Source organism: Dermacentor silvarum, chromosome 2, assembly GCF_013339745.2.
Source record: "Dermacentor silvarum isolate Dsil-2018 chromosome 2, BIME_Dsil_1.4, whole genome shotgun sequence".
Classification (NCBI taxonomy): domain Eukaryota; kingdom Metazoa; phylum Arthropoda; class Arachnida; order Ixodida; family Ixodidae; genus Dermacentor; species Dermacentor silvarum.
The window spans coordinates 126,204,971-126,231,937 of NC_051155.1; the positions used below are offsets into that span (position 1 = coordinate 126,204,971).

Genomic DNA, 26,967 nt, shown 5'->3' on the forward strand with positions numbered 1-26,967 from the left:
CTTCGGTGAAGCAGTACAGATATACAAATATTGTCACTTGGTAGTGATGGTCAAGAACATAGTAGCAAAACTGCGAATGACGAAACTAACTCTTTATTCATTGAGCCTGCAAGGAAAACAGGCTACACTCAAATCCAACGAAAGGAGCAAACACAATCGGCGATCGTCAAAATCTGATCAGCGGGTGAAGCGCGTTGGCTATTATACATGAGTCATCGAAAGTTCCAGAGTAATCGCTGGGGCCCACATATCCTCCTGAAAATACTATACAATTCGCGTCGCGCATACACGCAATAAGATTACACAATGTTCAGTGACAACAGACAGCGGATAGAACCATCGATAACATTCGAGAAGCTTCCAATACATGCAGGCGCGTCCAACGCTGAGTGATAACGTTTGTTAGACGGTAAAACGCGGTAACCCGAAAAAGATAAACAAGTACACGTGTCAATATCTTTCCCCCGAAGTGAATTGTTAACGCTTGCGAGGCGGCCGCTTTGTCAACACCATCCAGGGACAAGGTGGAAAGCATGGGGACAGTAAATAAAGGGCTTTGTTCGGCATGGTGGAGGTGAAGGAATTAACATAACACAGACTGAATCGAAGCTGGGAAGCATGCCCCGGTGAATAGATTGCACGGTATAAGTGGCGACACTGGAAAGTTTTGATCACTGTCTAGTCCATAACCGACATAAAGCACTGTGTTATTTAGTTAGACAATTTTTCCACACCTAAACCTCCCTACATATGTGTTCCCAACTTAGACGCATAGTAGCTATCCTTTCAGCAACTATATTTGCCTGCAAATTGATTGCTTTTTCCTTTTAGGACACCCAACCCGGTTTTAAATTACATTTATTTTGTGCAAGCATTACAATAAATGTACTCTCTATGATATAGTGGTTTAGCGGGGAAACATCTTCATATGCCGGAAAAGACACACACAAGCGTCCTTTACTGTGTCCGCGTGAAAAAAAAAAACATGCCAGAAGTTTCTCCTTGCCAAATATAGTGTCCTTTTAAATATCTTGACATATGACAGGACTTTTTGAAGTGTATACACTCAACACTTGCCATTAGGATAAGTCTTGTTGTACCACTTCGCACTGAATAAGAGAGACCTTGTAGACTGTGTCGGTGTACCTGAAATGAATGAATGAATGAAGGAAAAAGCTTATAATTTTCTTTTGTCATTGCGATGTCTGCGTAAAAGTGAGGATATGGTAGCATAGCCGGGAATATACGTTGTTACTTAGCCGATGAGCAGACGTAATGAGCACATGCTAATAATCAATAGCTGTTTACGCCAGGTGCCCTTTTTCTTTTAATTGCAAGCAGGTTCCTAGGCTAATCAGGCCATTTTCTGTCTCATATGCAGCGTAACATTGCAGGGATGTATTACCTTAGTGCCAATAAACTTATGTGCGAGAAGTAGACTTTTCTCGCGGTGTTCAAACATACTGAATTCTAAGTACATCTCCTGTCGAACCTCACATACCTTTTCTTGTCCAACTGTCACTATTTTAAATACCGCGACATTGCACTGTAATTATTACATCTGTACCTGTATTCTGGCAGGTGTATTCATGACCTCTGTATTCATGACATCTGTATTTTCGTTACATTTCCTGCATGTTTTCACTATTGCTTCGCACGTCTGACGTCACGCCGCTTGAAGCGCCACTTTCATAACTACTAGTCTTTTGTACATAGTGGCGGCGCTGGGGGAAAAAAATTTGTACAAACCGTAATCACCACGTCTTGCTAAACCGACGTATATGACAAAGCTTTAAATATACCAGCACCGCATACAGGAAATGTGTCATAGAATGGTGTGTGATTGGGTAACAAAAAATGGGTAAAAAACAAATTAACGTTCCCATGTGCGCAACGAAGACGACAGTGACGATCCGCCAACTATCTGTTCAATTCCGCTGTTTGAGGCAAGTAAGGAAATGAGATGTACAATTACATTTCCTTACTGACATTTATGCAGATGGCTGTAATTAAAAAAATTTGCTGGACTTCCAGTACGATGGAGGGTGGCATTCGTATGTGTAACTTTTTTTAGCCTTTCTTCCGTGCCGTAAACAGCCCTCGTTGAAAACAAAAGTACTTTTATATATAATTGTTGAAAGAAAGGTTTGATGTTGTAACCAGGCAACAGGTGTAAACGCCTCCAGTGTTAAAAAGAACATCTCTGTATTGGCTAAGAACATTCGCAAAGAACGTATCTTTTCCTAGCAGGCGAATACAAAGTTGGTGTGGTTTAGCTTTGGTTAACCCTAGTTGATAGCGAAAGCTTCACTGCCCTGCATAGGCCCATTATCGAACTGCGGCCGAGGTGTGGTTTCGCAATGATATATAGACATTTTTGAAATGAATACAGTGTTTATTCATCTTTTTTATGGCTATGAGGTCACTGCGGTGATAAGTAAAGAAGTCAGACTTGGTTGCAACTCGCAGGAGGGCCCAACTCGACTCGGGAAACGGCGGCAATGTCTCCTTTCAGGGCTCCGTAAAAGCCTAAATATAGTCCGACGTTGCGTGAACGCGAGCACGTGTTATGTCACGTTGGCGAAAACAACAGCGGCTATAGTTCGACCAACGGTTCCATGTACTGGCGCCGCCAACGTAACCGGACGCGCGGCCAATGCGCTCCGACGCGCTCGGCGTCTGATGACGCTCGCCCGCACTCTCGCGCGCCCGCCCGCCCGCCCGCCCGCCCGCACGCGCGCGCGCGCGCACACGCACACACACACACACACAACGCACGCACGCACAGCCCGCACGCACGCACGCACGCACGCCCGCACGCACGCACGCACGCACGCAAGCACCACCACTCACACACACACACGCACACACACACACACACACACACACACACACACCAATAATGTACTATAAACGCGCCTTTGTGGTTTGACCGCTAGCTCTCAAGATGAAAACTGTTGGGTTGCCGACGGCTGCCCGAGGTAGCGTAATGAAGGTTTCGCTTCAAAAAACTTGGCAGAACCCATCTCGCGCTGTCTGTCCACTTTATTGCGATTAGCACACCGTATTGCAGAAGACACCTGTATTTACAATCCGTAGCACTCATGATTCTGAGATTTGGATTGCTTCGGCTATATCTGACACATACTGTCTCCGGTATGGCCCACTTTGCTATTACGCTAGATCACCCCGGTTGCCTATTACAATGAAGGCATGTGCATTACATGAGGACTACTCAGTGACGTCTATGGCACAACGAAGGTGGCATGACGACTATGGGATGACGATTCTAAAATAGAGCAGATGCTATAACGACAATAGCGTGACGACGATGGCATGAGGACAATTAGGTGACAACTGTATGAAGACGATAACGTGACGACGACTGTATGACCGCGTTGACACATATGCTCAGTGCAACCAACATCAAACACTTAAGAGATTCTCCAAGTGCCGGCAAGCGAAGAAACGTCCATTCTTTACACGATAAACCTACAGACGGTGACGTTACACACGTACATTTGTCCAAACCTTGCTATGATTTCAGCTTCGTTTATTTCACCAGTCGGCTGATTATGGTAACTTTTTTTGGCCGCACCTCTGTTGAAGTCAGGTGTGCAGCCAGACCTCTAGCAGCGAGAAACAAGAAAACCGCCTCTTACGATATTCTTTGCTATGCTCCCGAAACCTTCATTGTAACTACACCCTGCTTGTCCCACGCAATATTTGTCACAACACAAAGCGAACCTATACGCAACATTGACTTTGAGACAAGGAAAGGTGAAATTGTTCGTACTGATTTATCCGACTTTTCAGAATGCATAACACGAAAGCGGGGGAAGTTATGCGTTTAGCGTCCAAAAAATTGGAAAACATCTTCGGTGCGCCCTCTTTTTTGACGGCGATCATGGAGGGGGGGGAGGGGAATGGTTCAGCCATAAGTATTGGTGCATTTTTCGGCAGTGACGCCAGCCACCGGCCATCGAGCCCAACGAGGGGACGCTGCAGAAACTGGAAAAGCTAGGTCCTGCAAACGCCAGCTGTACGCCACTACTATAACCAAATATGGAGTATCCAAGGTTGGCTACCCACACAAGGTTAACCCTAGCTGCCTGCGAAAACGGAAGTAAAAGGGAAGTGATAAGAAGACAGGATAGATTGAAAGTGAGAGAGAAAGACGAAGATTTAAGAGGAGGACAGGAAAATGCAACTGCCGATTTCCCCTGGGTGGGTCAGCCCAGTGGTGCCGTCTATGTGAAGCAGAGGCCGAAGAGGTGTGTTGCCTCCGCCGGGGGGCCTTAAAGGTCCGAACACCCGGCATCAGCTCAACCTCCAGGATCCCCCTTTCCCCAGACACGGCTAAGCCACGCAAGGCTTCACGCGGGAGGGTCCAACCCTCATGTGCTCGGGTACGTGGTGGCGCAACTCACCAAACGCCTGCTGCCGCAGACGCCCCTGCGGGGGTCTGTGTGCGTTGTTGTTTCCTATGAGTAAATGAACTTTCACAGGGTCACGAAATGAATCAGTTGGAAGTTTATCACCCCCCCCCCCCTGTCTCCCGTTTCGTAGTGTTTCTTTCACATTTTATGCCATAAAGGATGCTTCAAATTTCTTCAAGCTAGCCCACACAGCCGCCCTTGTCAACTTTTTGTGGCGTTGTTTTAAAGCGATTAGCGTTATTTCGGTACTACACGCACATTTCGGGGACAGACTGTGTATATCTAACCGTTTTCCTTCCAACCTCGGTACAGGGTAGTCTGTGATCAAATGGTTAGCGCTTCATGCTGCTGCGATGAAGAACAGGGTTCGAATCCAACTGCCGGAATAATTTGGGTCGTTGAGTATGTGGCACTCAGTACGTATGTGTCGCTCTTCAACGAACCTCTTTTGCACCGACGTGGGCCACTGGCGATGTGGCACTGCATATGTGGCTCTGGGAATGTACCGCTTTCTGTGAAGCTCTCTAACAGCAACTTGGAGCCCTGGGTTATGGGCCACTCCGGTCTTTGTAGCTCTTCAGTGGACCTCATTGTCGCGAACTTGGGTAGCTAGTTATTTGCCAACAGCTATGTGCTGTTCCACTGTGGCATAAATGGTCCTTCAAATATCTGTAACGCGCAGTACAACCAACCCCCCCCCCCCCCCCCTACGCGTGGTCCTAACGGCGGTGCCGTCAGATAGAGCAGCGTGTGCAGCAGCAAGCACGAGCTAGTTGCCGAAAACTACAAACATACCCGAGCAAATATTTGCAACACGACGAGGATTGTGCACGCTGCTGCGAAACTCCGGGGACGTGTCCGCACATCCTAATGTAATGCTAAAGAGTTCACCCAGTGAGGCCCGTACATAACGTAAACCTTCCAGAAGCACTTAGATTTAAAGTGGACGGAAGCATCAGACGGTTAGCTGTCGAGATAAGCAAGACTCATTTAGAGTATTGGTGGAAAACAATCGCAGCCATTCCGCTCTGTGAATGTGGGTTCAAACGGAGCTGTAAAAGAACTACACAAAGATCAATCACTACACGCACCAACACGGAAATCGCGTTGTAGCGTTCAGTGACGTCACGAATGTTCGGAATCTCCGATATGTGCCACATATAAGCCACAATCGGTCACACACACGCAACAACTAAAGCCAAACGTTTTGTCCACGAAGTCTCTGGGGAATCTCGTATCCACACCACTGTAAGTACAGCCTTCCGAGCGTGGTACCTCCGTCGTTGCGCCCCATTAATCGCTTCGCGATCTGGAGGGCTTTGCGCTCGAGCCCGCCGCTTACGGGCAGCCTCCTCGGCGCCTCCAAGCTGGTTCGTGCCACCCGACGCTCTCGCTCAAGATCACGTCTGCGGTCACCAAGTTGGGCCTCGTGAGTAGCTTGTTCGTCTGCCCAGAAAGTCCCTCTGAAATTTCGCAGACGCACCCTTGTGCTCTTCCAATTTACTGGCGTGGTACCTGCGACGCCCGTCTTCCTGTCGAGCCCGCGCTTACGGGCAGCCTCTCGGGCACGATCCTCTCTGCTACTCGCAGCTCGTTTCCTAGAGTTCCTCTTGCTACGCCAGGGGTGAGCACATGCCTTTCGGGTTTGTTTTGCCTCCTCATAGAGGGCGCGGGAGCTTCGAGGTCAGTACATTGAAAATTCTATGAAAGGGTAGACATATACAGCTTCCCTGTAAAAATGCAGGGAAGAGATTTCTACTACCGGATCCGTTACAGGCATAGGTAGCGGTACAAGGTAGATAGAGAACTGTTGAGGAAGAATAAGGTTAAGGAGATGTTTGAAAAATGCTAGAAGGAAAAACATCTATAGCATACCTAATGAAGTAGTGCACCAAGTTCGGCTAGTTGGTTGAAGTTCATATTGGAAAGATTTTAACTGCGCTATAAACAGAGACAAAGGAGCACGAAAAACACAACACGTGCGCAGACTCACAACTAACCTTTAATGTGTGAAAGGTGACATATATCCAATGAGGATAACAAAACAACATGACCTGATTGGCAAGACATGGTCACATGTACACTTCAACCATAGTCTCGCGCCTAGATATTGCACTTCGCAATCTGTAAGCGCCACCGACGGATCACTGATGCATCCACGTGTTTTCTTAATTGCATAAGCCTCGAAGATCTCCCGCGTGATGCGATCCTTATGGCGATATAAAATATAAAATATACGAAAATAGAAAATATAAAGAAAACACGTGGATGCATCAGTGATCCGTCGGTGGCGCTTACAGATTGCGAAGTGCAATATCTAGGCGCGAGACTATGATTGAAGTGTACATGTGACCATGTCTTGCCAATCAGATCATGTTGTTTTGGTATCCTCATTGTTTATATGTCATCTTTCACGCATTAAAGGTTAGTTGTGAGTCTGCGCACGTGTTGTCTTTTTCGTCCTCCTTTCTCCCTGTTTATGGCGCAGTTAAAATCATACCCAATAAAGTCAAGCAGGCTAGGTGACTATTGTCATCGCCCCGTTTCAATAATGATGACAATAAATCATCATCATCACCATAATCATCATCAAAGAGCGAGAGAAGATTCCGGCAGCATACTCAATTCAGCGTTGAAGCCACGGTGCATCTGAAAATTGCTTCAATGACCCTCCGTGGTGGCGTAGTAGCGACGACGTTGCACTACTAAGCCCGAGGGCATGGGATCGAATCCCGGCCGTGGCGACCACATTTCTATGTGGGTGTAATGCAGAAATGTCTGTCTAAGCTGTGCATTGGGTGAGCGTTACAGACCCCCAGGTGGTTAAACTAATCCGGAGACCCTCACTACGGCATGCCTGATACTGATATTGTCCCTCCGTTCGTTGTCTTCTTTAGTCGTGACAATATTGTTGTTTTGGCGCGTAAAACCGCAGAATTGAATTTTATTAAACATTGATTGAATACTAACCGCATTAACGTCGACATCCTTAGTTACTAAGACAGGTTCTACCAGAATGTTTATGTGTTTCTTACTACCGACGCTATGGTCAGCCTCCGCATCGCGACACCGTAGCGAGGCACGCACGCCATGTGTATCGTTTTCTTTGCAACGGCGTCTAACCAACTTAACCGCTCTCCGACGTGCGGCGCTTTCACCGAAAGTGTCGGCAGCGCGCTGCCCGCTATCCGCCTTTGTCTTGAGCTCGCTATGGTGTCGAGGCAGCGCCTTTGCAGGTGGACCATCGTCCACTCTACTTCCCTCTCAGTAAATTCCTGCTCGCCGCCTCTACTGCGGCGCGAGGCCGTTTCACCTCTTTTGATGAATTAAGTGGTCTATTTACTACCATTCGCTTCACGCACAGCGGGGCGCCCGTTGGGGATTTCCAGCTTTCGTTTTTCCAGTACGGTGCCACAAAAGTCACCACTTATCCCTGGTGATCAACAGCAGCTGGGCACTACTTACCGCTTGCATTTGTACGAGAGGCGGAAAACATTAGAGGCTTAGTTGCGATTGGGCTAGGAAATAAAAACTCAAATTGACGTCGCGACAACTTCGTCGACTAACTTTGACGTCGCCACATCACTTCGTGATGGTCCGTAAAGGTCTTCCATTAAAAGGAATGACAATGAATTGACTCGTATGTCATGACATGAATGGCATTACATACGAGTCATGAAGGCCACGAAACAGTCGCCTGCGTCCTGGTGCTCTCATCGTCGTTTCGTTAACTTGGCAGGCTCTCCAACACATTGCTTCGTATAACCTCCATTCCCACAGGGTGTGGGATCGGCTGGATTTATTTTTCTAGTGATAGCAATTATATGGACACTCCAAGCGGATTTCTGGCGTCGCCGTCTCCGTCGCCGTGAGGCTCCGTGTAGAGTCTAACGGCGATGAAATTGTATGCTGTATGTGCGTGAGCGACGCGCGAGTTCATGGGGAGCGAACGCACGGCAGAGAGCAAACGCGACTTCTTCCGTCGTGCGAAAGGCTGAGGGGGGACGGGAGGGAGGGAGGGGAGGCGACGTTTAGCTGCGGCATCAAATGCGCATTTATATAAACTCGTTGCTAGACGAGAAGGTGGTAAAGACTTCCGACGCTGCTCGACGAGTGTCCCGTTGTGATCGCATCGAAAACCTCTGAGCCGTCGCCAGAGGCACCGGCAACAGCCACCAATGCCGCCCGCGTTAGGTGCGAACGAGAGCAAAATGCCAACGTCGTCGACAACAGTTCTGCGCGTTGCTGGTGCAGCTGCATGGGCAATTTATACAGCTGATAAAACTACCATCCTTACTCCGTTTAGCTCTCTACTAATTTGTATTGCAATTGATGCTTCACCTTTCGCGTGAAACTGCGACATTTCTTAGTGCAATTAAATGTTTCCCGGTCAGATCGCCTAATCATATATTCTTAACGCGGACACCGGCATAGAACATTTTATAGCGCAGCTCTTATGCGCCCGTTCCTGCGTCGAGCGTCGGCGTTCCCGGCGTAATCGAGCGAACGAGTGCCGGGGGAGATGAAACAATCGGCGAGAGCAAAGAGAGTGCGAGGACGCAAGTGGGGAAGGAGGGTATGGCGACAGCGGGAGAAGAAAAGCGTAGTGCCGCGCAAGACGCGCACTGAGGCGACGAGATGCTTCCAGAGTAGCGCGCGTCGTCTGGGAGGTCTGTCGTGACGCTTGCGTGCGTCATTGCACACGTCACGTCACAGCCATCGGGCATTGTAAACCTCTGACCTGGCGCGTGCGTCATTGTACACGTGGCGGCAAAGCCAATGGGGAGGATGTGGCGCCACGTCATGAGTGTATAAAATGAGTGCGTAAAATAAAAACGCAATAATGTTCCAGTGAACGGCGCTGAGCGGTCCTTCGAGTTATGAACTCCTTGCGGAGAAGCGAGAGAGTTGAGACGCCTGGTGCGATTTCATTCGGCCTTACCGAGGCGCAGTAAGATCGCAGGGGAGAGCTTGCGCGGACAAAAAACACATGTCCCCAACTATAATGCTCTCGCATTCCCACACGTAAGCAGTCTTAAGTGCCTCTCCCCAATTTTTATCACTTCTCTGATCGGGAATCTTTTTTTTCCTGCACTGAAACCAATAAACCCTAAATATCTAGCGGACTTTGTATCTGCTTACCTGTATAAACCCTTGCTTTGAACGGTAGTTAACTACACAGTTACATAGCATTATTGGCTTGCTATAGTGGCACAATGACAACGGACCTTGCCGAACCGTCATGTAAAACACGTGCAATAATGCGAAAAACAGGCAAACAGCCGGCTCTTATGTAGATGAAACCGTACAAGATAACACGTTAAAGAAAAGCAAATCAAAACTGTGCTGTGAAGTCACTCTCTTGTATCCCGCCCAACGAATGAATGAATCTTTTATGTAGCAACAGTTCTTGTGCGTCCACAGCTAATCAAGTGTGCAGAAATATTCATGCCTAACATGTTTCTAATAACAGCTTGTTATAAGCTTGTGATCAGATTCATTAGTGTGTAAACCCATATAACGTTATCCTCTGCCAATGCTACAGGGGCTTCATTTGAGCTACTGATACTACCAGAGCACAACTACAACCAGTAGCAGGGATAAAGCATGTATTACTAACATATGTCACTTCACCAATTTTATTAAACTGACTCCCAGTGATTGCGTGTACGCATGTCACTGGGGAATAAAGGCTTGCCTAAACACCTTATATGAAGAGAAATCCCAACCTTCGGACAAGCTCAAACTCGTGCAATCGTAGCGTGAATGGATCTTGTCACAGGTTTACTCGCAGGAGATCCCCCTCCATTTCCTCTCTGTGGCGACTAGCCTATTGCACCTGACATCTAATGAATAATGATATCCATAACTACCGTCATCCTCTTTCTTTTGGCCCATCCCCTCGGCGGAGGGGTTTGGCGGAGGGCACAGCTTTACACGACAGAAAGTGTCTCGTGTACTTCAGTGGCCTAACGCAAAACAATGCCGCGTGCGATGCCCTAGACTGATTATATGCATTAAACTACCTTCATTTCTGTCTAGTTTCTGCATGTGTTGATTACAAAGGAATCTGACAGGATGGATAACTCACTCAGTTGTTCTTCGCTCCAACTGTACCAGAAACGCCCGACGACGAATAGAACTGTCAGAGCTGAAACGCAGGCGAACTTTTTATGTTTCCCAACGGTCGCATATCTTCGTAGTGGCATACTTTCGAGAACGTGCAAGTCGTCAGAAACGCCAAGGCAGTGCGCAAAGTTTCTCCCGCAATTTCACCTGTATGACACGATAGTTGATAAGGCGGGATGCGTTTCGCCAGCGCAGGAACACTTTTGCCACTAGTTCTCACAGTGGTATGCATAGGCCAATAAAGTACGTATGGCGCACATTAAGCTGAAAGCTATTGACCCCAACCGTGGTATAGACGTATTTCACAGCCGCGGAAACAGCTTACATCTTCATTAATGCATCCTAAATTAAACTCATGTTTGACTTTATCTATATGACGCCTGTCGTAAACGCGCCGAAGAAAGCACAGCGTCTTGGGCAACATCGTCAAGCATGGGCTTCAAGTTAAGATGCATTTCTCAATACGGGCGTTCATTACACACCAAACGCCGTTTGCACATGCCGCGGGTGCCGCGCTCCCAGCCGGAGAATCGACGTCAATCGCACAAGTGCGCGTAGGCATGTGGCCGTGCTGTGAAGTCACTCATAATGACGCTTGACTTCGAGAATTATTCAGGGCAACATCAGTTCTTTGTTTAACATGTTGCTTCAATAGAAGAAATAAAGTTTCGGGAAATAATAAAACATACTAACTTAATGTCTGCGTGTTCTTGTTTCACTCCGCACTGTAGCAACAGAATTACTTCTGTTTAATCTTCTTCCCACGTCGTGCAGTCGCGCGCGCAGAGAACGAAACATTGTCATTTTCTACCGTCTTCCAGAGCCGCGATCTCTCTCTTTTATTCTCTGGTTCCTGCCTCAGTGCTTGCGATTGTGGCACTGACTTATACCGCTAATCGGGTGTTCTTCTGTAGAGAGCGTAAAATCATCCAGTGCCTAAAACAAAACAAACGCAACAGCTCGCCCGCGAAACCGTCACCGGAAGTGCGCCACTCAGCAAAAAAGTGAGAGAAGGAAAAAGGAATAGAAGGCGGGTCCTATGACGTATTTTTAACGCGATCTTTGAATCCGGTATGGGAGAACGCAGGGAAAGAACGGACCTTTTTCCAGTAATCTACCCCTCTAGCGGCCGTCACTTCAACTAAATTTTTCGGGCAAGACTCTCCCGCTAACGCCCCTTCTCACCTTTCCGCTTTAGTTCGCGCCCTGGTAGCATTTACCAAGCAATCTCTCGCGGCGCTCTTGCGTTTGGTTTTTTCCGCATTGTTTTTTGTTGAATAGCTTCGCATCGTCCCTGCTGGAGTGTGCGGGTAGCGATCGTGAAGCCATCGCGAAGGAAACATACCGAATGCGTTGTGCAGGCCGTTCTTCTCCGTCAACGACGGCAAGAAAACGTGGAATGAAGATTTTAGTGATGCATTTACGCTTGCACAGCTTCGGCAATACGTTGACTCACCCAGTGAAGACCTTTGTGACCGCAGAACGCGTCGCGGCTGGAACTTTCTACAAGATAAACTCGTCCTGCATTTGAAGTGGCTCCGAACGCAGGACGAATTTGTCAGCACATTGCTGGTCTACAGAACGTGCCATCAAATTCCTGGTGTACCGTATACAGTGGCAGACCTAAAGTAGCCGACCAGCACAGACCAGTCCTGCTCTTGGGTCGTGCGATATCAAGAGGACCGTTTTTATTGAAACCAGTAAGACTTCCAACATAACTAGCATGTCTGTGCAGAATAATGTGGGTAGAAACACAATTGTTACGTGCTTTATTGATCAATCGTCCATAACTATTCCAAACATGGTATAACCCTCAAGGTGGCACTGATATCCTGCATCCAACAGATGCACTGTTGTAATGCGTGTCGAAAAAATATGATATCGACAGCTCTCAATAGATCAGGCTACTTGACAGCACATGAATGGGTTTTTCATCATTGGCAAGCATCTGAAATGGTGTGGTAGTACACTTCAAGATAGTAACACAGATGAACACTTTGACAGCCAGGCACTGCACAAATCAGCGCTATGCCACTCTACAATATCGCTCTGAAATCAAATGTTGCTCAATGCAGGAAACTTACACAGTCATGTCGCCGTATTTTCTATGCGTCCATTATGTTGTAACTTTCCTCTCTCTTATCTTGCCTTTCAGCCTTTATCTTTCTCATGGCTGCGGGGCATTTCAGTTGTCGATTGAGAAGTGAGAGAGAATGCACACGACCCTTCATTTCCTGCCTTCTTCGGTACTTATTACAACAGACTACTACAATACTATTTCGTCGTAATATGAGTGGTGGCCGAAATTCAAAGCATGAATTCGGTCGTAAGAAGTAATTACTGCAAAGCACATCACAGTAAAAGTTTTGTGCTGCATCGCACTCGCAAGCGTATTATAAAATCATCAGTATACTTTACTATTGTAAGCGGGCAGCAAGCATGCAGGTGCCGAAATGTGTGCTACCTTTACTGTAGCTGTGCGCAAGTTAACACGTTTCCCAAACGTTTAGAGTGCCATCTATGGAGTACAACTCAACACAGCCGCAATAAAATGGCGCTTCATTTGGCGATTGAATGAATGCGATTCATTTGTAGCGTCGTCCTATACATATGTCTGATTGTTAACTGTCAGCTTGTCATTTATGAGCTTTACTTTGAGTTTATTTTCCCTCTCTGTTTTAGATGATTCTCAATGTAACCTATGATTTCTTAAGGTTTCTTTGAAATAGTCATTCGTGATGAAATAGTCGATCCCCTTTAGCTTTATTACATTGGAAAATACATTTTTCTTTTCTACATAGTCCTGTAAGCAAAGGATAACTGGACGTTCCTTATTATTTGTTTTTCCGAGCCCGTGAATTCGATTGACCGAGGAAGTTTGCACACCTAAATTTTTCTGGAATATATCCATGAGCACCTTATCTCTGAGCTATTTTTTATTTTCATTTTCGTCTTCAGGAATTCCATGGACAATCAAATTGGAGCAATGACTACGGTCTTCGATATCATTTACCATCATCTGTTGCATGTTAAATGGCTGGTGAATATATTTCAACTGCTGTTCGATTGACGTGATCATGTAAATACTGATTGAAAAATTGACAACACCGTGCTCCACTCGTTTGAATGTAGCGGACAGAGAGTTAAACGATGCGTCCAGTTTTTCTTGAAAACTTTTCAAATCGGAAATATCTTTTTGCATTTGGTTCTGCGTTTCTATAATTTGAACGAACATGTTTTGAGCATTGGGACCCGGATTGTTTTCCACGTCGCCACATAAGATCAGGTCACATAGGTGAACACGCTCATACGCCATTTCAACGCAAGCTTTGGGCACGGTAGGACCGATAACATGGGATCGTCACTACGGCAAGAACAGCAACCAACCTGAAGAAACAAAAGTGCAGGCATGTTCAGTGTCAAATCCTGCTGCGGCCCACCGTGCCCAGTCAATTATCAACACTTACCAACAACTTCTCTAACCATGTGTCAACAATACCACAATGTACTTTCAATGCCATTTGTTGACGTTGACCAATGGCACTTAAGTAACTTTTCAACAATTTCTTTGTAAGGGAGTGTTCCTCAGCACAACCTGCTTCTCACGATAGTGAAAAAATTTTCAAACTGCACGGTCTCGTATGTCCTAGTTTTTTTTCAATCGTTTTAATTCTCTTTTTCATTTGAACTTCCACGCGCAACTTTCTTCTGATTATGTTTTCCAAGACGACCGCTGCAAGCGCTCTCTTCAGGCTATGGACGATTGTAATGTTTACGATATCCCAGCCCAGCACGTGAGCTCCACAACCCAGTAGCTGCATTTTGTTACATCGGAAAGCAAGCACAGTACGTGCCATACACACTAACTGTGAAATGCAGCTGCGGCAGCGCCGCCCGGGATGCGCGGAGGCGAGCGACATCTGGTGGTGTTGCGAAAAAACCCAGCCGCACGTGTGGCAAGACCATCACAGCAGCAGCAGAGCCCCGGAAGTCGGGAGAAGAGGCAAAGAAAGGTTCGCTTAATTGTCTACATGGCTCAGATCAACAAGCATCTCCCCAACTACAGCGCCTACGACATTTATGTGTCGGTGCAAGCTGCGGTCGAATTGTTCCAGTGAAGGCTTAACGGACTCATAGATTCCTTCATATGCCTGTCACTCACTCTTCGTGCATAAATTGCTCCCTCGGTAAAGCAAGAGATTTCAAGGCAGTGCAGCTTCCCCGAAAAGCGAAGTGGGTGCCATGAATGCGAATCACAAGAAAAGAGATGGGGACTGTACACATGGATATTCGCTGGCACAAATCTGTATGTTTTTTTCTGAGGGTCACCTAATAAGGGCGCTGGTTCCATCACTGGTCGTTGACTACAGATGAAGGTTTCCCGCCTGATGCGAATAGTTTTGACGACAGGCAGGAGAGCTTAGAATAATCACATTTTCAAATATTTCCACACATGCCAGGCTTAACATATTAGCATGTTATTATGTCCACAATTTTCGAAGAACCACCAACAGTGAGCGAAACGAATTCATTAAGTTGAATGTATTCCACGGCATCGAAAACAGCTGGAATATATTAAGCTTCACATTTATAAAAGCATATTATCTGCTTGAAATGTGATCATTTATTAAGTACCTTAGACATATCGGCTGCTCATCATTATATGGTCTTCCACTTATATTTCCAAGATTTGGTGGCGGTTTTAATGTTCACTCGATGCGCCGGAGGTTCACTCAACATAGAAACGGTGGAATTATTTATTACCGTAATGTTTAAGTACAGTTAGAGCTTTGATACGTGCGGCTGCATTGATTGCAGATATGCCCAGATGACGTAAAAAACACCTATATAGCATTTATCTGAACATTCTGAAAAAAAAATCTGAGATCACGCCACACAATTTCAATCTTACTCACTGGAGCCCTCGTTGATGAGTCCAGCATCTCGTTCATTCTGACTGGTGATTGAAAAAAAAGCAGCAACCAAGCAACCCGCCTCGGCTGCGGGAGGCTGTGGGTTCGATTCTCACCGCCGCCGGGCACCCACTGGTTCAAAAGGGTACAAGCGTACCCCGGCCTGGCGTTCGGCTTCCTTCAGGGGTGATACGCTTGGGAAAGGAGCCCGCGCCCTGAATTCCCGTCGAAACCAACGTGAGCACGGAAATCAAGTGATGTCTGGGCCGCTCCCATGGCGGTCATTTCCCATGTGGCGCCCCAAGCACCTATTGAGGTGGGGGCACCTTCGGGTTGAGGTCAAACACCCCTTTCCAAGCGTTGAGGTCCCATAATGGCCGAGCACCAGGCCGGGAGCGCGCTTGTACCTATTTTACCGGTAGGTACCCGGCGGCAGCACTTGCCTCCCACAGCCGCGGCGGATGCTCGTCTACAAGGCCGTCTGCGGTTGGACAAGAGGCGCCCAGAGACAAGAGCTGAAATCTCTATTGCCCCACGACAGCCGAGCACCAGGCCAGGGTACATCTCTACCCATTAGAAAAGCCGGTGGGTTCCCGGCGGCACCGGGATTTGAACTCGGTACCTCCCGCATACGAGGCGGATGCTCTACCGCTAGGCCATCGCTGCCTTGGTTCTGACCTAACCGCTGCCCAGTCGGATGCGTTACTCGCCCTTTTGGCTAAGCACAAATCCTGCTTTGATAGCTGTGCCACCGCATTGGGCCAGACTTCCGTAGCTGCACACCGCATCGAAACCGACGGTTCTGCAATTATACGCCGTCGCCCATATCGTGTTTCGCAGTCGGAACGGAAGATCATTGAAGACCAAGTTGATGACATGCTAGCACGAAATATTATACGACCTTCATCCAGTTCCTGGGCGTCTCCTGTCGTTCTGGTGAAGAAAAAGGATGGTTCCGTTCGCTTTTGCGTTGATTATCGAGCGCTCAATAAGATTACACGCAAGGATGTGTATCCCATGCCTCGAATTGACGACGCCTTAGATACACTACAAGGAGCGGAATATTTTTCCAGCCTTAATCTGCGGTCGGGATATTGGCAAATTCCCATGAACGAGGCTGACAAAGAGAAAACCGCTTTCGCCACGCCGGACGGACTTTATGAATTTAATGTAATGCCATTTGGCCTGTGCAACGCTCCAGCCACGTTTGAGCGTATGATCGACACTGTTCTTCGTGGCCTTAAGTGGAAGACCTGCCTCTGTTATCTGGATGACATCGTTGTTTTTTCTTCCAGCTTCAGCCAACACCTACAGAGATTAGACGAAGTCCTCCAATGCCTTTCAGATGCTGGTCTCCAGATTAATACTAAAAAGTGCACATTCGCCAGCAGAAGCATCAAAGTGCTGGGTCACGTCGTTTCAAAAGACGGCGTCCAACCTGACCCTGAGAAGATTGCTGCTGTGCTTCAATTCCCTTGCCCATCAAATCAAAAAACAATGCGCAGCTTTCTCGGCCTGGCGTATTACTTTCGCCGTTTAATACGCAATTTTGCTACAATAGCAGCTCCTCTACATAAGCTCCTGGTCACCGGCGCCTCTTTCACATGGTCCGAAGACTGTGAGTCGGCATTTCAAGCCCTTAAGAAACATCTCACTTCCGGACCGGTGCTTCGCCATTTTGATGAGAGGGCACCCACTATACTCCACACTGACGCAAGTGCGCAAGGCATCGGAGCAGTGCTCCTGCAACGGTGTCCCGCGTCTAAAGAGCAGGTTGTGGCGTATGCTAGCCGGACCCTCTCGCCATCTGAACGGAACTACACGATCACAGAGCAGGAATGCCTGGCTATTGTTTGGTCCATTCAGAAGTTTCGCCCGTATCTCTATGGTCGCCACTTCACCATCGTAACCGACCATCATGCTCTGTGTTGGCTGTCATCTATGAAGAACATGTCAGGACGCCTGGGACGCTGGATACTGCGCTTACAAGAATATGATTTCACGATAACGTACCGGTCTGGCAAATGTCATCATGATGCAGACGCACTGTCTCGATGCCCGCTTTCACCTTCTATCGATCGTGCGCACTCCCCGTCTCTACCACGTCACTCTGACGCTACGCCTGCCACCCACCAGCTCACGCTAATGTCACTGGATCAAGCTCAGCTTTCTTCACGCTCGGATTTAGCTTCCCTTCAGCACGCACACTCCTACTGTCGAACTCTCATTGATCGCCTTCGCGGCCTAACTAAACCACCCAACAGCCGCTTGCGACGCCAGCTTCAGCAATTTCACCTTCAAGATGGGGTGCTTCATCGTTATATTTATCATCCTACGGGTAACAAGTGGGTCTCAGTCATACCTCGCTGCCTTCGTCTTCGAGTTTTAGAAGCATTTCATGATGACGTTGCCGCCGGCCACTTAGGCTTCCTCAAGACCTACGACCGCATCAAGACCCGCTGCTTCTGGCCTGGATTGTCCACAACGGTAGCCAAATACGTTGCCTCATGTGCGTTGTGTCAGCACCGCAAACGCTCCACATCCCCGCCTGCCGGTTTTCTTCAGCCTCTGCCATGTCCGACCGAACCTTTCGAGTGCGTTGGAATTGACTTATACGGTCCCTTGCCGTTGACGCCCTCCGGTCACCGCTGGATCGTCACAGCGGTAGACCACTTAACAAGATACGCCGAGACTGCGCCTCTTCGATCTGGTGCTGCTTCTGAGGTTGCTGACTTTTTCCTGCAATCCATAGTCTTGCGCCATGGTGCTCCTCGCGTTCTTTTGTCCGATCATGGCAAAGCCTTCATGTCCCACGTCCTCGAAGAAGTCTTGCGGCAGACTAATACGAAGCATAAAACCACTTCTAAATATCACCCGCAAACCAACGGCCTTACTGAACGCTTCCACCGAACGCTCTCTGACATGATTTCTATGTACTTACGTCCTGACCACACAAACTGGGACAACATCCTTCCCTGTGTTACATTCGCTTATAATACTGCGACACAACGAACTACCGGTTACAGCCCTTTCTTCCTGGTGTATGGACGATCTGCCTCCTCCGTCTTCGACTCCGAATTCTTTTTCTCTCCTGCTTCGCCTAACACCTCCCTCCCAGAAGAGTTTGCAGCTCGACTCGCGCATTGCCGTGAAATTGCTCGTCGCAACACCGCCGCTACCCAAGAAGAAAGAAAACGTCGCTGCGACAGTAAACGCCGCGACATCGCCTTCCATCCTGGAGACCAAGTCCTCCTATGGACGCCGGTTCGAACCCCTGGACTTTGCGTGAAATTCCTTCACCGGTACATTGGGCCCTACACAGTCCTACAACAAACTTCCGCAGTGAACTATCTAGTCACTCCGCTTCACTCCGTCGAGGACCGCCGTCGTCGTAGTGCAGAAATTGTTCACGTCTCCCGCATGAATTACTTTATTCCCCGTTCAGCCGATCTTTAGATTGCGGCCAGGTTGGCCGCTTCCACGAGGGGGGGGGGGAATTAGTGTAAGCACATTTCACGTACTTCATCGTTCTCATTTGTATATAGCCATCATCATCCCTGTTTCTCTTTTTCTTCGTGTTTGAGCCTCGGCCGTGCCGGTGGAATAAACGGGTCTGCCAGTGCTGCCTGTCCTGGTCGTCTTCCGTCTTTCACTATCAAGAATCAATTTTTGGATCTGATTAGCTATGTCCACGTCAGCACTCACATTTCAGAAACTTCAATCTCTTGCAGGGTGTACTTCCTGATCCCAATTCTATTATTTATATGCAGCATTGTTAAACATGCAACTGCGCCAAACTCTCGAAAGAGACATAAAAAGCGAGTGGAACAGATTCATAGGGACATTTATTGAAAATAACCAAATGTCTATAATATAGCTGGCGGCTTCTTGCATGAAAAATTCTTCCGGCTCCATGTTTTTCCCTCCTCTCTTACGCTCATTTTCAACTATATTCAATTCAAGACACACCAGGCGGAGCGCCGATCAGTGAGGACGGACTCGCACTACGCTCCGCCTTCTCAGAGGTTTTCAAGAGGAATTTTCGCTCAAACCCACCTGAAAATCGTATATTCTGCTTCGTGAAGTTGTGAGGATCCCGTGGATACCACGATCTCGGACCAGGAACGACTTTACGAGGAGAAAGCGCTTTCGAAAGATTGGAAGCACAAGTAAGGACGCTAACCCTCACGACGACTACAGCCGGCGTCGCGCGTCGCGGGAGACTCTCGCACGTGCGGGGTGCGACGGCTTTGTGTGTCTGTGTGGGCGCACGGACCAACAACCACTGAATTTGGACACTTACCGACACGAACGAAGGACTCAAGGTGAGCGATATTTACCTTACCTTCGTTCCTTTCTGTGTGAAACGCTAAGAACACTAGCGGAAAACGCGTAAGGCCACAGCATGCCTAGCTGGGCTTGATCGCCTTTTTCGCCATATGGACGTCGATGAAGAGCTTCCCGGCCCTTCTGAGGAGCCGATATATCTAACCAATGAAACGGACGAGAGCGAAATCTCGTCTCCGCTGACAAGTTCGGATGAACAACCGGCGTCTGGCGACGCGTCTCTCGGAAACGAGAATAGCGACGAGAACCATTCGGAACGCCGCGCTTGGACTGATGACGCTTGGCATACCGTCCTCTCGCGCAGGCAACAGAAGAAACAGTTAAAAAAGCATAAATCCGACATGGAGAAGACTGCGAATACAACCGCGAAATCGAAAAGCGATCCACTCGCTGAAAAAGGAAAGTCACGCCAAACAGGGATTACGACGGATGAAACGCCGCGGCCCACCTCCTCTGCCAAAAGAGGATATCAATATTATTCAGAGGCCACACAGGGGTCTTTTGGTGAAAAACATATTGGAACTGGAACTCTCCAGGGTGGTGATAGATGCCTGCCAACAAAGTTTCAATGGCAACGACTTTTTGTTGCGGATCCACCCAGGATCAAACATTGTATTCGTATCCACGCCAAGCGAAGACGTGGCGAGTAGGCTGCGAGAGATCAGCCAATTAAACATCAGGGGGACAACTCACTCCTTCAACCCATACGTGGCCGACCCCGAAGGCGTCCTGCGGGGAATAGTTCACGGAATACCAGCCGGAACTTCGCAGGCTGAGCTTATGGAGAACCTGCGTGTTCGGACACAAGGAGTGAAAATTGAGAGAGCAAGAATGTTGGGCTCGTCAAAGACGACAATAATCACATTCACGGGCCTTGTACTGCCAAGGAGCGTATACCTGATGGGAGCCGAGTTAATCTGCTACCCATACAATCCAACAGTACAGGTATGCAAGATATGCCTGTTAACCGGACACCAAACAGATGTATGTCCAACTCCAAATGTCAAGGTGTGCCCCAAGTGCGGGGCAAGAGAACCAACGCTAGGACACCACTGCACCCCCAAGTGTGCCATCTGTGACGGGGAGCACCCCACGGGAGACAGTCTATGCAAGAAAAAACTTAAAAGCGTTGCTCCTCCCAGAAAATCCAGGATGGAGCAGCCAAAAAAGAGGGGGGACCAACCTGAGTGGACCTGCGATGCCAACTCGGACAGCGAATTCCCTCAACTAGAACTGCACAAGCAGCGACGGTTCAGCTCGGAACGGGATCGAGGAACAGCACCAGTCGAGATCAAGATCCCAATCCCCATCGAGTTCGAGATCAAGACCTCAATCTAGGAACCAGTGGCAAATCAACAACGGCAGCACGGTATCTGCTCACCCTGGGTCATCCAGCCTAAAGAAACAGAACAAAAGCGGAGGACCCCAGACCAAGACGGGCTCCCTCCAGGCCAAGGAATCAAAAGACCCGCAAGCCGCCGGTCGGACAAACAAAAATCAGGTGAGCTGGGCGAGAGTAGTATCTCCCAGTGCTCCGGTAACAGAAAATCCGCAATATAAAAAAATATTATAAGAAAATAAGAGGCTGACGCAAGAGGTCAAGCAGCTCAGGAAACAAATGGCCGAGGAGCGTAATGATTTACAGGCGGCAATATCTTCATTAGAGAGAAGGCTAGAGGCTAAGCTGCAGCCACCACCACAATTTCCGAAAGGGACAGCTGGAGGCTGTAGTGAGAGCACAAGCGATACACCGTCAATAAACCGCGTGAATTCAAGGGGAACCGCGACGTCAGGTGAAGGAGGGGAAGGGAGGATGGACGAAAGTACCACCATCCCGACCGTAATACTAAATAACAACGCAGCAAATACAGGCACAGTTACAGGAAAACAGGCAGGGTATCGCTAACGTTAATAAACTCCTGCAAGATTTCATGATGGAAATCAAACTTTTCGTCGGAGAGGAATTGAGAACTCAACGACAGTACGTAAACGAAGCCGTGGGAAGGTTGCAGAGGACGATAAACAAGCGCCCTCGCTCGGCCTCCGCGGGCAGGAGCAAACAATCAAAGGCGGAGCGCGACGACACGGAAGCGCCCATACATCATGGCCAAAAATAATTTAAAAAGTGCGGAACAATTAGAGATCTGGCAGTGGAATTGCCGCACTTTTCACAAGCGCGCAGCTGCACTGCAGAATTATATAAACTCGGCGCCAATTCAACCGGACGTAGTATGCTTGCAAGAAATTGGCACCAAAATGGTGAAGCTGCGCGGATACTACGCTCTGCAAAACCCTAATTATCCCCGCATAGCCACGCTGGTGAGCAAGACGATTGCGGCAAAGGCAGAGTATATAGAAAATCTTAAATTCAATCATCAAATAATCAGCTTATTCCCCCAAAGGAGGGGCAAAGCGAGGACTGTAATAGTGAACTTATACAGTCCTCCAAAAGAGAGAGATGTGGATTTTAGCGATCTCCTCGCGCAAGCGGTTAATATCACGGGCCCCAAAGACCACCTATTGGTATTGGGCGAGTTTAACGCACCTAACACCGCATGGGGTTATATAAAACACTCACCCAAGGGAACGCGTCTCGAACACGCTGCGTCTATAGGCTGGGTCTGACCTTAATAACGCTTCCCACCGCGCCCACAAGAGTAGGCAACAGTGTAAGTAGGGACACGTTCCCAGACCTCACTTTCACCTTCAACATCAAAGACGCTTCCTGGACAAACCTGGAGGAAAATCTAGGAAGCTACCATTATATCATCAGCGTCTCCCTATCGACACCCAAATTGCGCAGAGTCATAGGATCACAGATTGGGCGGAATTCAGAAAACGGGATCCGCCACCCGAATCCGTACCGGAATCAATTGGGGCTTGGTCTGAGTACATAAAATCGGTACACGCAAACACAACGAAGAAAATAGCAAGAACCATAGAGGCACCGGCAGTAGATAGCCACCTGTTACGCCTATGGGAGATCAGGCGAAGCCTCCTGAAGCGGTGGAGAACTCAACGACTGAATAGGAAACTCTTGCGCAGGATCGCGGCTCTGGCAGAGGAAGCAAACGAATACGCAAGCAAATTGGCAACTGAGGGATGGATCAGCTTTTGCAGCTCGCTTCAGGGCACACTAAGCACTGCTAAAACTTGGTCCATCCTGAGGAACATCCTTGACCCAGATGAGTCTAAATCCGCGACCACCAGAACAATGCAGAAAATCGCCGAAAACTTCCCGGGCACGGATAACGACCACATAAAGGCTCTCAAGGCCAGATACATTGGCGAGAGTGCAACAACAACAAATTCGACAAATCAAATTAGTTACACGGGAGCAAAAAATGAAAACCTAGACGCGCCGATAACAAAGGCGGAGGTGTTTGCGGCAGCCCAGGCGGCCAAGAGGAACACAGCCCCCGGTGAGGGCCAAATTACAAATGCCATGATCAGGAACCTTAGTGACAAAGTCATATAGGACCAAACAAATAAATTTAATAAACACTATTGGCTTAAAGGGAAGATCCCTGAAGAATGGCAAAAGGCCAAAATTATAACCACTCCAAAACCCGGGAAGAAGCCTTCCCTGCAGGCACTCAGACCCATATCACTGACGTCATGCATGGGAAAGCTTTTCGAACGGGTCATTCACACCAGACTTCAAAATTTCATAGAAGACAGGGGCCTGTTCCCGGCTACCATGCTGGGCTTCCGCAGTCGCCTCTCGACACAGGACGCTTTCCTCCTGTTACAGGAAGAGGTCCTAAAAGGCGTTCCCACGGGTGGGGATCATTTGCTGCTTGCTCTCGATCTGAAGGGGGCTTTTGATAATATATCTCACGAGGCTATACTCTCAGAGTTAAATATAATTGGTTGCGGCGAAAACATATTCAACTATATAAGGGCTTTCCTCACGGAGAGGACGGCAACAATTGGTATCTCAAAAGTAAAGTCTGAACCTTTCCAAATGCCAAACAAGGGCACGCCTCAGGGAGCCATCATATCTCCTTTGTTGTTTAACATCGCCATGCGTAGACTCGCGCGGGCCTTGGACGGTGTCCCGCAGCTAGGTTACACCCTCTACGCGGATGACATCACTCTATGGGCCACGCGTGGGTCTCTGGCCAGCAAGGAGCAGACCCTGCAGGAGGCGGCCCTGGTCGTAGAAAACTTTGCCAGAGCCAGCGGTCTCAGCTGCGCCCCCGAAAATACGGAGGTGATCCGTATACATGGAAAACGTTACAAAAGTAACGGACAAATAGAAATCCAAATCGACAATCAGAAAATTAAAGAGGTCACCGTTGCTCGTATCCTGGGTTTCTGTGTCCAGAGCAACGGTAGGGCAGATTACACAATTGGTCTCCTAAAATCAGCAACCAAACAGGTGGCTAAGATGATTCAGAGGATCACCTTCCACAAAAAGGGGATGAAGGAAACCGACACTCTACGTTTAGTGCAGGCGCTAACAAGAGCGAGGAAGGGCAAGTAGACTATATCATTAGAGGGATCTACAAGGCGGCATTAGGTTTACCGGTAGCCACTGCGACAGACAGGCTTCTCGGGATCGGCGTGCGTAACACGTACGCCGAGCTCAAGGCTGCTACATTAATCTCTCAAAGGAACCGCCTCAGCCAGACGAGGTCAGGAAGGGAGATCCTGATAAGGACGGGCTTTCCACCGCATCCCCAAAACTTGGACGAGGTGCTAGTGGACATGCCAGAATCCGTTCGACGCAACATCTCGGTAGCCCCTATCCCGAAGAATATGGCCAAAGAAAGGCATAAAAAAGGGAGAGAGGAACGAATAAAATGGCTCCGAAAACTAGTCAGAGGCAATGACAACATACTCTACGCAGACGCTTCGAGATATAATTGGAAGCGCGCAGTATAGTTACAGTACTCAATAGCGACACGAGTAGCGTGGTATCAAGCGCCTCCCTGTACACGTCCTCGATCGCCAAGGCCGAGTGTTTCGCCATCGCCTTGGCAATTAAAGATGGGGAGCGAAAAGTCGGGAAGGCCTACATTACCATCATCTCGAATTCCCAGGAGGCGTGCCGACTCTTTACGAACGGCCGCCTCCCATTAAAAATACGCAACCTAGTAGGAAGGGATCTAAAAAACACTTATAGGCTGGTCTGGTGCCCGGGACATGCTGGCCTAGAGGGCAACGAGAGGGCGGACGCTCTAGCTCGAGAGCTCACGAACCGAACGGACCACCAGCCGCCCTCCCAATTACAACCACCCCACACGACACTGGATGGCCTTCGCGGGCAGGAAGACAGTGATCCTGCTCGGTTGGATCCGCGCGAGATTCTTGCTCATCAGCGAGGCGCACGGCAAAAGTATGGCGTCCCCCACAAATCTCTTGAAGTGGAAGACGCAATGGACCTCCGTAGAATTCAAACGGGGGTCTATCCAAATTTATTGCGACTGCACCAAATTTTTCCAACCTTGTATGGGCACGATTGTCCGTGGTGTCGCGAATCGCCACTGACCCTCTACCACGTCTCATGGGGATGTAGTAAAAGGGCAGATAAATTAAATTCTTTACAGGATAGGTATAGAATAGAAAGCTCTCCGGAGCAATGGGAGGTACTCCTCGCTAGCTCAGAGCCGGGAGTGCAACTAGCGCTTCTGGGCCACGTCCGGCTGGCGGCAGAAGTCAGTGGAGCCCTGGACTTGGGGCCCCACCCATCTAGCTGCTGAACCCCCTCCCTTTTACCTCAATAAATGTTAGTCTTCTTCTTCAATTCAAAACTCTTCATGCTGCACAAAAGAGTTAGAAATTATTGTTAAAGCCATAGAGAAACCTATTTTAATGCCTGCTACAATGAAAATTTCAATTTGTCGGTGTATGGGGCTCTAGAATCAAGACGAGTACTAGTGAACATGCAAACTAAAAGAAGGGCTATTTAAATTTTGAATGATCTCGGGTGAAACAGAATATTGCTTCTGACACCTGCAACTCTTTCGTAAGCTGGTTTCTTATGACTGCCTTAGTGAAGTTTCATAGAAGGTTATAGACGCACATTCATAGAGGGTGAATAAGGCAAATGCATTTACGAAGCGCACCATACCGCAATAGAAAGTTCGCCTAAATGTTCGAATTTGATATCTCCTGCAAGGCACACAGCACAAAAGGTACTTTCTTTAAAGGTGGATCTTGTGAATGCAAAAGCATCATTTATTAGTGACTGAATAAAAAGCCACTTTTAGCGCGCACGTTTTCTCTACAATCTCACGCATCATTACAACACCTCATCATGGCCTATAGCCTTCTGCGCCCAGGTCAAGGTCACAGTCAAGGGAAAATGTACCAGCAATATTGTTGCTATGATATGCAAGGTAAGGTGATAGTACGGGACATGATGCATTCAAAAGTATCTCTCGGAGGAGGCTAATCTGTACACTTCGGGGGAGTGGGCATGAGCGAGAACTTCCAGTGCACAGCCATGTCCGGGCACCACTCGTTTATTTTTGCTAACATTGTTCCAAAAGTGGACACCACAGTTGCCGTTTACCAGCCTAAGCACCGCTGATGCCACTCTTGCATCGAGCAAGTCCTGCCATGTTTCATAAGAAACTCCGAAGAAAACGGACGTGTTGAGGAAATTCACGTGCCGATAAAATTCGGCGTCTAAACGTACCAGTTACGTCAATGCAGGCCCGCATATGCTCCACCACCTAGGATTGTACCAGCTTGCGCATTTATCGATAAGCGCTCCGAGTACGGGATGCTGTTTGTCGAAGAATAGTACAGCGCTACCTACCGGTCGGTCTTATTTTTAGCCTCGTAGGACAGGCTGTTTCTTATTCCTTTGAGGGACTTGAGCAAATAAGCACCACCATGTTTCCAAAGCACGACATAGCGCAGAAAGTCACTGAGATGTGAAACCTTATAAGGGCTTTGATTTAATAATCCTTCTCTGGCATGCAACTGCGCCAACGGAGTCCCAGCGAGTTCTAAGCTCGCATTTACCCTCATGGATCGAAAATTTGGAAATTTCGAAAGTATGCGATGGTAAGGACAGTCAGAGGAGCTGATTTTTCCGGTAGAAAGAAGATGCACCGTGTAATCGCCGTTGTTACGGCAGGCAGACTCAATGCTGCAGGCTTGCCCGAGACTGAGTTTTATTT

The 26,967-nt window shown here is 48.2% G+C and overlaps 1 protein-coding gene across 1 annotated transcript in view; it reads right to left on the bottom strand.

Moving 5' to 3' along the window:
• The window catches only part of LOC125943522 (uncharacterized), a 1,494,167-nt gene that overhangs the window by 993,270 nt on the left and 473,930 nt on the right, over positions 1-26,967 (bottom strand). Inside the window, exon 5 of the mRNA XM_049662881.1 lies at positions 1,078-1,146. Within this exon, the coding sequence (XP_049518838.1) occupies positions 1,078-1,146 (69 nt within the window). The remainder of the gene's footprint in view (positions 1-1,077; positions 1,147-26,967) is intronic.